The sequence below is a fragment of the Pseudophryne corroboree genome, chromosome 6 (genome assembly GCF_028390025.1).
Source record: "Pseudophryne corroboree isolate aPseCor3 chromosome 6, aPseCor3.hap2, whole genome shotgun sequence".
Classification (NCBI taxonomy): domain Eukaryota; kingdom Metazoa; phylum Chordata; class Amphibia; order Anura; family Myobatrachidae; genus Pseudophryne; species Pseudophryne corroboree.
This window is the reverse complement of record NC_086449.1, coordinates 495,792,377-495,806,179: the sequence shown is the minus strand read 5'-3', so window position 1 is coordinate 495,806,179 and position 13,803 is coordinate 495,792,377. Positions and strand designations below refer to the sequence as shown.

Below are 13,803 nucleotides of genomic sequence, written 5' to 3'. Positions count from 1 at the left end.
ATACATTTACAAATGTACTGCAAACTTCCCATCTCCTCCTTTGACAAACCACCCAGCAGATGAATAGAAGTAATAATATGTCCTGTACTATAGATTATAAGAATATTAGGTCAGCCGGGATTTATGCAAAATTTAAAAATGCATAATATAACATAATGAGGATGGGACCTCCAATACCTTTATAAGGAATAGCATATCTTCATTAACTTCTGAACAGAAACCTAAATAAACAGCAACAATTGGTAGAACAAAAGCCCAGAGTCCACAGGAATGGAGATCAAATCAGGGGAGCAACTAGGGGTGGCAAAGGGGGGGACTTGTCCCGTGCAGTGGATTTGAGAGAGTGAGAGTGTGTGTGTGTGTGTGTGTGTGTGTGTGTGTGTATGCCAAGAGGACAGATGGCCAGATGGATCAGTCCAGCTAAGCAGCGCTCTGGTGTTTCTGTATACTAAGTAATTCTATCCTATGTATACTAGTGCAAGCATGACCACAACAAAATGGCTATTCCCCCTTTGCCAGAAGGATCTTGTTGACATCATGCTTGAGCAGAGACTAAGACAGCAGCGGACGCGGGAAGTTTGATTTCACTGCAGGCAGTCAGTGGTGCAACTGAAGTGAAAAGGACCAACAGGGCATCCGTGCTGCATTGCTGGCAGGTGGCAGCGGTACCACGGAACTGCCATAGGAAAACTAAAGGAGCCACAAGTGGCTGTGGGCACTTCCGGTTCGCTGGCGTCGGCTCTGGGAGAAGATGGGAGTGTTAAAACAACTGTGACACAGGAGGGACACCATTTCTGTCACAGTAGGGGCACAGGCAGCGCTCCAAGAGCTGCTGGCCATGCCACCAGTCCGTCTGGCTTACTGGAATCGATGCTGTGCGCATGTGCACAGTGTCTATTCAGCTCTGCTCTGCACTAAGCAGAGCAGCGAGTGATAGGGAACCTCCCAACTGCCCCCCACCATAGGACACTGCGGACCGTGGGAGGGAAAGACCCCAAAAACGGGCCAGTCCTGCAAAAAGAGAGAGTTGGGAGGTATGCGTCCTGTACACTGCTCCCTAGACAGTATGTGCTCAAGGCAGAGCCCTCTCTTTCCCCCTCACAATACTTCACCCATCAACAATGACCTGTCTGCTTGCATACCTCTGGGTGACTCAGGCAGCTCCTGGTACACAGTGACCTCCCATTGCAACTGAGACTGTGAGGGGCATATCTTACGTGGTACATAGCTTGCCAATGCCCTACATTCTGCTAGTGACCACTCTGCCATGTCCTGTGTGCCACCTGCTTGGCCCTTTCTCCTCCTTAGAGTGCAAGCTCTGTGGGTCAGGGATCTGACTGCAGGGGTGTTCCCTTGATGCCCTCCACATGAAGCCCTGCAGAGAGTGGGGGGGATAGTTCACCTCATTCCCAATAGGGGAGTTTACAAAGGATGGGGGGGGGGGGGGGGGCAAAGACCGCTGTAAAGTGTGTGTGTGTTTATGTGGGGGGACGGGACGGGACGGGATGGGACTCCAAATTGCTGCCTTGTCCCAGGGAACAAAGATCCTAGTTTCGGCCCTGACCAAATCATATGAAGTCCGTTTAGATTTATCTTACAAGAGGCAGTGTAGGTGTAATATCATCTAGAAGTATTACAGATTAATGGCAACTCAGTGTGAGACAGTGACTAGGAGTGTGCTCAGCCACTGATCAAATAAACAACTGACCATAAATGGAAAATGACATAAGCTGGGATAGATAGATAGATAGATAGATAGATAGATAGATAGATAGATAGATAGATAGATAGATAGATAGATACAGAGCTGGCCCTAACCAATATGATGCCCTAGGCAAAATTTTGGCTGGTGCCCCCTAGCACCACCACTGGTTCCGCCTCTCACACCTTGCACCTCTTTCCCAGCACCATCACCCCTCACCCATAGCAGTCCTTATTTTGGGGTTTGTACCCCCTATATTTTAAATAGGAACAGTTCGCACATTTGGCGCTCAGCCCAAAAACGGCAAGGGGCATGGCCACACAATAGTAACCCCAATTCCAATTACGCCACACAGTAATGCAACTTTATTCACATTTCATCATGCGATAGTGTCCATAATTCATATTACATCCCACAGTAGTATCACTTTACCTTATAAACGTTACTCCTTACAGTACTGCCCCTTATTCACATTTCATCACACTGAATTGCTCCTTATTCACATTACACCATACCCTATTGCTCTTTATTCACATTAGATGACACAGTAGTGCCCTTTCTATATGCAACGGCACATAGTAGAGCACCTTATACACATAATGCCACAGAGTAATGCCCCTTACACATATGAGACACATTATTAATGTCCTTATAAACATAATGCACCTTACACATTATGACAACCTTTATTAATGCCTTTTTACACATAATGTCCCTTACACATATGCCGCACATTATTAATGCCCTTATACACATAATGACACACATAGTGCCCCTTACACATATATTGCACATTATTAATGCATGGTTACATGACACACATAATGCTCCTTACACATATTCCGAACACTACTGCACAACCAACCCACTCGCACACAGCACTCACACTGCCACTAACACTGTGACCCTGCTTGGATACAGATGTGTCCTCATAAATCTTGCCACAATGCTAACGTTGGGCACCTTTTTTTATGAAAATGCATCTTATTTGCATTGCTATTTGGCTAGAATGCACAAGCAGCTTCTGCTGATTAAAATGATATGCGGCATGCCTATATACTGTGTAGCGTTAACATCCCTTATAACGAAATGTTTTGAGAGACTGGTACTGAATCATATTAACTCCTTTTTCTCTGCTGGGTTTGACCCGTTCCAGTTTGCTTATAGACAAAATCGGTGCACTGATGATGCGATTATTTCACTGTTGCACTTTACTTTGTCTCACTTGGAAGAGAGGAATGTTTATGTTAGGATTTTATTTGTTGATTTTAGTTCAGCTTTTAATACAGTGATTCCAGTGTCTTTGCTTAATAAATTATCTGCATTAGGCCTTGATTGTTTTACTTGTAATTGGATTTTAGCATTTTTGACAAATCGCCCTCAGGTGGTCAAAATGGGCAGCATTAGGTCCGGGGAGGCGCAAATTAATACAGGTGTACCCCAGGGCTGTGTTCTTAGCCCCTTCTTATATTCGCTGTTCACTTTCGATTGTGTATCAGCGGACGCATCAGTAAAATTGATTAAATTCGCGGATGATATTGCTGTGGTAGGGTTAATTAGGGATGACGATGAGTTATCGTATAGGACGGAAGTTGTGAAGTTAGTCGATTGGAGTAATGAAAATCATTTATTCTTAAACAGCGGGAAGACAAAAGAACCGATTATTGATTTTAGGAGAAGGCAGCCGCTGAAATCGCCAGTGTTTGTTGGTGATCAGGTTGTTGAAATGGTTACCTCGTTCCGTTTCTTGGGCATTCAGATTTCGTCATGTTTGACTTGGTCTGAGCACCTGCTACTGATAGTAAAAAAGGCTCAACAACGACTTTTCTTCCTGCGGCGTTTAAGGGGAGCAGGTGTTTGTGCACAGACCATGTTAAATTTTTATAGGCGCTCGATAGAGAGCATTCTCAGTTACGGGATTGTGGCATGGTATGGAGGCTGCACTTTAAAAGATCGATGGGCATTAGAGAGGATTAGGAAAACTGCTAGTAAATTCATTGGCATGCCACTGCCTAGCTTTGATGAATTGTATAGGCGTAGGGTTTTAAGCAAAGTCAGGTGTATTTTATCAGATAGCGCGCATCCTTATAGTATGCTTTTTGACAAACTTCCATCTCGAAAGAGGTTTCGTACTTTGTTAACTCGTACCAATCGTTTTAGGGTTAGTTTTATCCCATCTGCTGTACGTATGTTAAATGAATGATTCATTTTAATGTTTTGTTTTATGTTGCCGCCTGTTACTACTTGATGCTTTGTACAATTGCAATTTCGTCTGTCAACTTGTTTTGGCTGATGACAATAAATTTGAACTTGAACTTGAGACTGTGGCTGCATCTGCATATGAAATGCTACACACAGAATATAGACATGCCGCATATCGTTTTAATCAGCAGAAGCTGCTGATGCCCCTAGGCATATCAAATGCCCTAGGCAATTGCCTAGTTTGCCTATGCCTATGGCCAGCTCTGGATGGATAGATAGATAGATAGATAGATAGATAGATAGATAGATAGATAGATAGATATTACACTAGCCCAGAATTCTTAATGAAGGACATGCACAAGATGACAAATTACATACAGTAAATTAACAAATTTGTTTTGTTGAGGTAAACAATATGTGTGTAAAAAAGTATACAAACAACATACCCATCTCAAGATATTCATAGAACAATCCCAATTTTCCGAAGGGTTGTAAATGGTAATCCTGTTCCCACCGTGGCTTAATTGTTTCTATCCCTGAAGAACGACATCGTACAATAATGTTTTTTATCCATCTATTAGGTGATAAAAAATAAATAAAAAAAAGAACTGTATTACTTGTATGAACACTAGAATTCCCTATTTAGGACAGCGAACAAAATTTAAATTACACTTTTATACTTTTTTTTAATAAACTAAGAGGAAAACAAAGTAATTGAAAGTTTGTTTTCATTTGATTGGAGGAGGAGATTGATACTGGTACCTCAGGGGGTTCCAGACTGTTATAGATAATGCAATATAGGACTGTAATCGGAAGCTGCCATCTTGTCGGAAAGACGGCAGCTTCCGACAGATTTAAGTCTGAAGGGGTTCCGACCTATTCATTAGGGCCCCGTTTTTTCCGACAAGTCGGAATACACGCGGATCAGCCGCGAGCCGCGTGTATTGTCGGAAGCGCGGCCAAACCGGATAGGTTTTAGCACCGTTTCCGACAATGTCAATACGACTTTAAAAAAAGTCGGATTGGCAGTGTCGGGAACAGGCCAAACCTGTTGGGTTTGGCTGCGTCACTGAATACTGACCTGTCGGATCCTTTCCATCGGAAAGGATGCAAGAGGTATTGAATACACCCCATAGCATGGGAGCACTTAACACTGACAACTCCTAAGGGTGCACTTTGAATCTAACCAAAAGAGAATATGAGATGGTGCATTAAGTGATAGTTGCTACAGAAGGAGCATGACTAATGTACTTAAAAGGTGGGACTATGCTTAGCACACTATTATTATAGTACTGCATGATCAATGCCCTCTTCTAGCTATGGAGAGCACGAAAATGCATAGAAAGTCCAAATAAAACATTCTCCATGTGTATATATAAGCCACTGACTGGCCAAAACCATAGGTCTGTCAACAATCAGTATAAACATACTGAAGAATTATGAGGTAAGCGGAGAGTTCAGGAAGGTGAGTGCAATTTAATGTATGATTGGTAAGCTCCAGACTATTCCATTTCTACAAATATAACATATAGAAAAATCCACAGCAAAATGGTCATTAAGATGTATAATATTTCCATAAAGTACTGTTTATTATTTGTATAGTTCATTTTGTTACAGAAAAAGAACTTACGGCACAAGAATTTCCTGGATATTATTCCATATAGCTTTGCCTCCTATTATAATGGTCAGTTGTGTTGTTAGCTCGAGAAGACAGCCACCAGGATCACACTAGAAAATTTTAAAAAGTCACTTTAATGTTTAACAAGATTACAAAGCAATACATGTTCTGTGATTGTTACCAAGATCATAAATAGAAACTGAAATGGAAAATTGCTCTTCACCTAATCTGTTGTTGGCTGACTAATTCCACCAATTCACCACCACCATCGTCGGCATCATAATTCTATTTATATAGCATTTTTTTCTAAAGCACCCTCATCAATTTGTATACCTCCTTCTATCACAATTCTGTAACAGTTGGATCTTCACTCACTACAGAAAAATGATATACACACACACACACACACACACACACACACACACACACACACACACACACACACACACACACACACACACACTAGCTTTCTATTAAAAATTTGGTAAATCTACAGAACTGTCAATTTGAGACGTCTTAATGTAAGTGAATATTAATGCATGGTTCTTGGCGTTACCAGAGGAGCACTTATTTATTTATTACCAGTTATTAGAGAATTGGCCATTCACATCAGTCCCTGCCCAAGTGGAGCTTACAATCTATATTCCCGACCACATGTACACGCACACACATTCATCCTAGAGTTAATTTTGTTGGGAGCCAATTAACCTACCAGTATATTTTTGGATTGTGGGAGGAAACCGGAGTACCCGGAGGAAACCCACGCAAGTACGGGGAGAATATACAAACTCCACACAGTTAGGGCCATGGTGGGAATCGAACCCATGACCTCAGTGCTGTGAGGCAGTAATGCTAACCATTACACCATCGGCACTTGTAGCAGATACAGTAAAAAGTGACAAGACCATTTTTTTTTAGTTTATTAAATTCTACACACTTGAGGTGCAATCTAAATTTTGATCCAATTGTCAGTTTGGCCATTATCGTTCACACAACGAAAACCATGCATCAGTAATGATGTCATTATGTCAACCCCCTTTTCATCCCCTTAGGGGAGGTTTATTAAAATTCTAATTATGTACTTCTCCTATTTCCCACCTGAAGAATACCGATGGTTCAGTGCCAGATTAAGGTCCTCATGGGCCTGGATCTGAAATTTCTGCAGGGCCTATTATGTGCCACTGCAGGGGGTATACCAGCACGGCGGGTGTGGATACTGACATGGGGGTGTGATCAGTGATATATAAATATTTTGTGAATGATTCTGGCAGATAGGAGGAGGTGGTTGGGGAACAGATGGGAAGGGGAAAAAGATGAGATAATGTGACACAGAGGAAGAAATAAAGTGACGGGGAAGAGGTATACTTGTGGAGTGAAGATGGTGCAGAGACACGTGGGAAGTGGAGGAAGAGTAGAGACACACATAGGATGTGGAGTGGGAGGCAGAGGCACATATACTAAACAACATAGTGTAGAGACAAAGACAGAGGGAGACAGGGACAGACACGCAGGGTGGTAGGGAGGGAATATAATGGTGCAGGGCAGTAGGCAGGGAATACAGAGATGCAGGGAGATAGGTAGGGAATATAGAGATGCAGGAAGGAGGTAGGATGGGAATATAGAGATGCTGGGGGTAGTGACGAAATAAAGAGATGTAGGGAGGGTATTTAGAGATGCAGGGTGGTGGGGAGGGGATAGAGGAATACAGGGCGGTAGGGAAGGGATAGACAGACGCAGGGCGGTAGAGAAAGGCTAGAGATATGCAGGGTGGTAGGAAGCGGATAGAGACTCAGGGCAGTAGGGAGGGCATAGAGAGATGCAGGGTGGTGGGGAGGGGATAGAGAGATACAGGGCGGTAGAGAAAGGCTAGAGATATGCAGGGTGGTAGGAAGCGGATAGAGACTCAGGGCAGTAGGGAGGGCATAGAGAGATGCAGGGTGGTAGGGAGGGAATATAGAGACACAGGGCGTTAAGGAGGGAATATAGAGCAGTGACGTGCGGTGGGATCACAGGTTGGGGAGGCACTGGCAGCTAACAAGCCCCCCCCCCCCCGGAAAAAAAAAAGTGTGGTCCCCCAACACATCAGGAAAACCAGCACTAGGCAGAACCAGCCAGGGGGAGTAATGCCATAGCAGGGGAGACACTCAGTGTGGGGTCCCCCTGCCATAACATTAATCTGCCCCCCAGCCAGTCAGCCCAGGGTTGGAATTCCTCAGAAAGTGGGAACCCCAAAAAATAAAAATGGGGTCCCCCCTCCCGAGCAATAACCAGCACTGGGCTGATAGCCCAGTGCTATGCCCCGCACCCCTGGTGGCGGTGGGTGCGGGGTTCATTGTGTGTTAATATTGTTCTTTACAGGTGGCCTACAGGTCCCAGCAAGCCTGCCCCAGCATGCTGGCACTTGGAGAACCACAAGTGCCAGCATGCCCGGACATAAAGGGCCTGCTGGCACCTGTAGTCCACCTGCAAAGAATAGTAATATTGTTCTTTACAGGTAGCCTACAGGTCCCAGCAAGCCTGCCCCAGCATGCTGGCACTTGGAGAACCACAAGTGCCAGCATGCCCGGACATAAAGGGCCCGCTGGCACCTATAGTCCACCTGTAAAGAAAATATAAAAATAAAACGCCACACGTCTTGAAAAGAAGCTTTATTTAACTGGGTCTTCACCTGGGGGCGGCGGCCGTTAAGCTCTTTTGCGTGGCCGCCGCCTTCCCAGGGCTTCCGGCGTCTTCACCTGGGGGGCGCCACCCCCCCAGGGCTTCCAGCGTCTTCACCTGGTGGGCGGCGGCTGCTAAGCTCTTTTGCATAGCCGCCGCCCAGCCAGGACTTTCAGCCGTCTTCTTTCTTCAGGAGCTCTTCACAGCTCCTCCTCCGCCGTTGGACTGACTCTCCTCCGCCTCGCGCTGACTTATATAAGTCAGCCGGAGGGGGCGGAGCGATGACGCGGCGAGCCGTGATTGGCTCGCGGCGGCCATCTTGAATTTCAAAAATGACGCTGAGGCGCCATTTTTGAAACTGGAACCGCTCCGCTGCCAAACTCTGCAGATAAAGGTAATTTTCCGCCGCCGCACAGCCGCCGCAACCCGCCGCCTGCTCCACCGCATCCCGCCGCCCGCACAATCGCCGCATTCAGCCGCCCGCACAGTGATTGACAGCGGATCCAGTGACGGATCCGCTGGCCAATCACTGTAGCCTCACTGACAGGGACGTGCTTTCATAGGTTGAAAGCACGTCCCTGTAGGAAAGCGGCACCACTAATGGTGCCGCTTTCCCACACATTTTCAATGGGCTTTTACAGCCCATGGCTAGTCCCCGCCCGTGTCCGCCCCCCGCTCCCCATATTATCCCCAGAGATAACGGGAGGCACCACGATCGGTGCCTCCCAAACACATAAGGAGGGGAGCAATGATCAGAATAATATTAAGAAGATACATATGACACAGAATATGTGTCATATGCATCTTCTTTGTATTATCTTAATCATTAATGACAGGGGAGGCACTGCCTCCCCTGCCTCCCCTGACTGCACGTCCCTGATATAGAGATGCAGTGCGGTAGGGAGGGCATAGAGACTCAGGGTGGTAGGGAGGGCATAGGGAGACGCAGGGTGCTAGGGAGGGCGTAGAGAGATGCAGGGCAGTAGGGAGGGCATAGAGAGAAGCAGGATGGTAGGGAGAGAATATAGAGGTGCAGGGCAATAGGGAGGGCATGGAGAGATGCAGGGCGGTAGGGAGGGCATAAAGAGGTACAGGGTGGTAGGGAGGCCATAGAGAGGTGCAGGGCGGTAGGGAGGGCATAGAGAGAGGTGCAGGGCGGTAGGAAGGGCATAGAGAGAGGTGCAGGGCGGTAGGGAGGGTATACAGAGATGCAGAACAGTAGGGAGGGCATAGAGAGATGCAGGGCAGTAGGGAGGGCATAGAGAGATGCAGGCAGAATTGGATCTCCATCCCTGAAGTTCTCTCACAAGGATAGGTTGAGGCATTCAACCAGGTGACGGTGGTGGTGTATGTGTGTGTGGGGGGAGTAGAAACCATATGTGCTCTATCTTATGCAAATAATTTTTAATTTTTCAGGCTGCCCAACAAGTCTCATGTTTTAAGATACTGCTCTTTGCCTCTGCCAACACCAAACACATGTTTGGGGAAAATTCCTCTATCTATAGAAGCTGTAACAAATCTTTCCGTTTGAATAGCTCTGTCTGCCTCTGAGATTCTCAACTTGGACAGTGGTGTAAAGTATTTTGGCCCGTACAAAAACTGTTACCACTGTTACCTATCAAGGAGGATTCCATTTTGAATAGGCTGCCAGGATCCCAGTATATACTGTATTTAGGTCCTGCAGCACTATCTGACATTGAGGGCTTCCTTGTCTGCTAGGCCTGATGTGTGAGTCTAGATTGAGCAAATAACCAGGGGTCAAAAAGCTTTGGCTACCATTCAATCATGCCCTTGGTGACGCAGAAGGTGCCTGAGGGTGGGAAACAGTTATTTTTCACAATTTACATAGCTTTTAAAAGGTTTTAATACGTAGCCTGTCTGTATTCAATAATGGAGCTTAATGATGGCGCGTCTTTACCTTAGCAGGGCATTTTAAGACAGGGGGGCCCAGGGGAAGGTGGTATATATATTAGATTGTGCATACCTCCCAACTTGATCCATTTCAGGAGGGACAAATTGCTCTCTTCCAAGACTTCCCTCTTCATATATGATTGGCGTCACCTGTGTTAAACTATTTAATTGATAAGAAAAGTATTTCAACACAGATGATTGCAATCATAACTCAAGACGGAAGTACAGGTAAAGAGCATTTTGTTCCTCCTGGAATGGGTCATGTTCGGAGTTATGGATTGTGTATATTACATTTAAACCAATGGTGTATTTTAGATTTAAACTAATAGTTTAAAAATGCCTGGGTACTGTGTATAGCTCCACCTAATTGAGAGACAATTGTATAGTTTTCTTGTAGTGTAACAAAAACAACTTAAACACTTAAATACACATAGAAAAAAAATAAGATTTTAAACCTACCGGTAAATCTTTTTCTCCTAGTCCGTAGAGGATGCTGGGGTCTCCGTAAGGACCATGGGGTATAGACGGGCTCCGCAGGAGACATGGGCACTACAAAGAACTTTAGAATGGGTGTGCACTGGCTCCTCCCCTTATTCCCCTCCTCCAGACCTTAGTTAGAGAAACTGTGCCCAGAGGAGACGGACAGTACGAGGAAAGGATTTTGTTAATCCAAGGGCAAGATTCATACCAGCCCACACCATCCACACCGTATAACCTGGAATATATGAACCAGTCAACAGTATGAAACAAACAGCATCAGTCAAAGACCGATCAAAACTGTAACATAACCCTTATGCAAGCAATAACTAAATACAAGTCTTGCAGAATGTTGTCCGCACTGGGACGGGCGCCCAGCATCCTCTACGGACTAGGAGAAAAAGATTTACCGGTAGGTTTAAAATCTTATTTTCTCTTACGTCCTAGAGGATGCTGGGGCTCCGTAAGGACCATGGGGATTATACCAAAGCTCCAAAACGGGCGGGAGAGTGCGGATGACTCTGCAGCACCGATTGAGGAAACATGAGGTCCTCATCAGCCAGGGTATCAAACTTGTAGAATTTTGCAAAGGTGTTTGAACCCGACCAAGTCGCCGCTCGGCAAGGCTGTAATGCCGAGACGCCTTGGGCAGCCGCCCAAGAAGAGCCCACCTTCCTAGTGGAATGGGCCTTTACCGAATTTGGTAATGGCAATCCAGCCGTAGAATGAGCCTGCTGAATCGTGTTACAGATCCAGCAAGCAATAGTCTGCTTAGAAGCAGGAGCGCCAACCTTGTTGGCTGCATACAGGACAAACAGTGCCTCTGTTTTCCTAACCTGAGCCGTTCTGGCTACATACATTTTCAATGCCCTGACCACATCAAGGGCCTCGGAATCCTCCAAGTCCCGCGTAGCCACAGGCACCACAATAGGTTGGTTCATATGAAAAGAGGAAACCACCTTAGGCAAAAATTGAGGACGAGTCCGCAACTCAGCTCTATCCACATGGAAAATCAGATAGGGGCTTTTGTGAGACAAAGCCGCCAACTCAGACACTCGCCTTGTCGATGCCAAAGCCAACAATATGACCACCTTCCAAGTGAGATACTTTAATTTCACGGATTGAAGAGGCTCAAACCAGGGAGACTTAAGGAATTGTAACACCACGTTAAGGTCCCATGGTGCCACTGGAGGCACAAAAGGAGGCTGGATATGCAGCACTCCCTTCACAAAAGTCTGGACTTCTGGGAGAGAAGCCAATTCCTTCTGAAAGAAAATGGATAGGGCCGAAATCTGAACATTAATGGAGCCTAATTTTAGGCCCATATTCACTCCAGTCTGTAGGAAGTGGAGAAAACGGCCCAGATGGAAATCTTCCAGAGGAGAATTCTTGGTTTCACACCAAGAGACATACTTCCTCCAGATACGGTGATAATGTTTCGCTGTCACCTCCTTCCTAGCCTTCATCAGAGTAGGGATGACCTCGTCCGGAATGCCCTTCCCAGCTAGGATCTGGCGTTCAACCGCCATGCCGTCAAACGCTGCCGCGATAAGTCTTGGAACAGACAGGGCCCCTGTTGCAACAGGTCCTCTCTGAGAGGAAGAGGCCATGGATCTTCTGTGAGCATTTCCTGCAGATACGGATACCAGGCCCTTCGAGGCCAATCTGGAACAATGAGAATTGTCTGTACTCCTTTTCGTCTTATGATTCTCAATATCTTTGAGATGAGAGGAAGAGGAGGGAACACATAGACCGAATGAAACACCCACGGTGTCACCAGGGCGTCCACTGCTACTGCCTGAGGGTCCCTTGACCTGGCATAATACCTCGGAAGCTTCTTGTTGAGGCGTGACGCCATCATGTCTATTTGAGGAAGTCCCCACTGACTTGCAATCTCTGTAAAGACTTCTTGATGAAGCCCCCACTCCCCTGGATGGAGATAGTGTCTGCTGAGGAAGTCTGCTTCCCAGTTGTCCACTCCCGGAATGAAGACTGCTGTCAAATCGCTTACATGATTTTCCGCCCAGCGAAGAATCCTGGTGGCTTCCGCCATCGCCACTCTGCTTCTTGTTCCGCCTTGGCGGTTTACATGAGCCACGGCTGTGACGTTGTCTGACTGAATCAGAACAGGCAGGCCGCGAAGAAGAGTCTCCGCCCGACGTAGGCCATTGTAGATGGCCCTCAATTCCAGTACGTTTATGTGCAGACAAGCCTCCTGGCTTGATCACAGTGCCTGGAAGTTTCTTCCCTGTGTGACTGCTCCCCATCCTCGGAGGCTCGCGTCCGTGGTCACCAGAACCCAGTCTTGAATGCCGAACCTGCGACCCTCTAGAAGGTGAGCACTCTGCAGCCACCACAAGAGAGATACCCTGGCCCTGGGGGACAGGCTGATCTTCTGATGAATATGTAGATGGGACCCGGACCACTTGTCCAAAAGGTGTCACTGAAAAGTCCTCGCATGGAACCTGCCGAAGGGAATGGCCTCGTAAGACGCCACCATTTGTCCCATAACTCGAGTGCATTGATGGACCGACACCCTTTTCGGCTTCAACAGGTCCCTGACCAAGTTCTGGAGTTCCTGGGCTTTTTCCATCGGGAGAAAAACCCTTTTTTGTTCCGTGTCCAGAATCATGCCTACGAAAGTCAATCGGGTCGTTGGAACCAACTGTGACTTTGGCAGATTGAGAACCCAGCCGTGCTGCTGCAACACCCTCAGGGAGAGTGACACGCTTTTCAGCAACTGTTCTCTCGATCTCGCTTTTATCAGGAGATCGTCCAAGTACAGGATAATTGTAACTCCCTGCTTGCGCAGGAGCACCATCATTTCCGCCATTACCTTGGTGAAAATCCTCGGGGCCGTGGAAAGCCCAAACGGCAACGTCTGAAATTGGTAATGACAATCCTGTACAGCAAATCTCAGGACCGCCTGCTGAGGAGGATATATGAGGACATGAAGGTATGCATCCTTTATGTCCAGTGACACCATAAAATCCCCCCCCTCCAGGCTGGCGATGACCGCTCTGAGCGATTCCATCTTGAATTTGAACCTTTTCAAGTATAGGTTTAGGGATTTTAAATGCAGAATGGGTCTGACCGAACCGTCCGGTTTCGGGACCACAAACAGGGTTGAGTAGTACCCCGTCCACTGTTGAAGCAGGGGAACTTTGACCACCACTTGTTGAATACACAGTTTTTGAATTGCATCTAAAACTACCTCCCTTTCTGGGGAAGAAGC

At 46.4% G+C, this 13,803-nt stretch overlaps 1 protein-coding gene across 1 annotated transcript in view; it reads right to left on the bottom strand.

Annotated features, from left to right (window-relative positions):
- The window catches only part of ANO6 (anoctamin 6), a 199,090-nt gene that overhangs the window by 11,047 nt on the left and 174,240 nt on the right, over positions 1 to 13,803 (bottom strand). Inside the window, exons 15-16 of the mRNA XM_063927350.1 lie at positions 5,535 to 5,632; positions 4,351 to 4,478 (exon numbers count right to left, since the gene is read on the bottom strand). Of these exons, the coding sequence (XP_063783420.1) occupies positions 4,351 to 4,478; positions 5,535 to 5,632 (226 nt within the window). The remainder of the gene's footprint in view (positions 1 to 4,350; positions 4,479 to 5,534; positions 5,633 to 13,803) is intronic.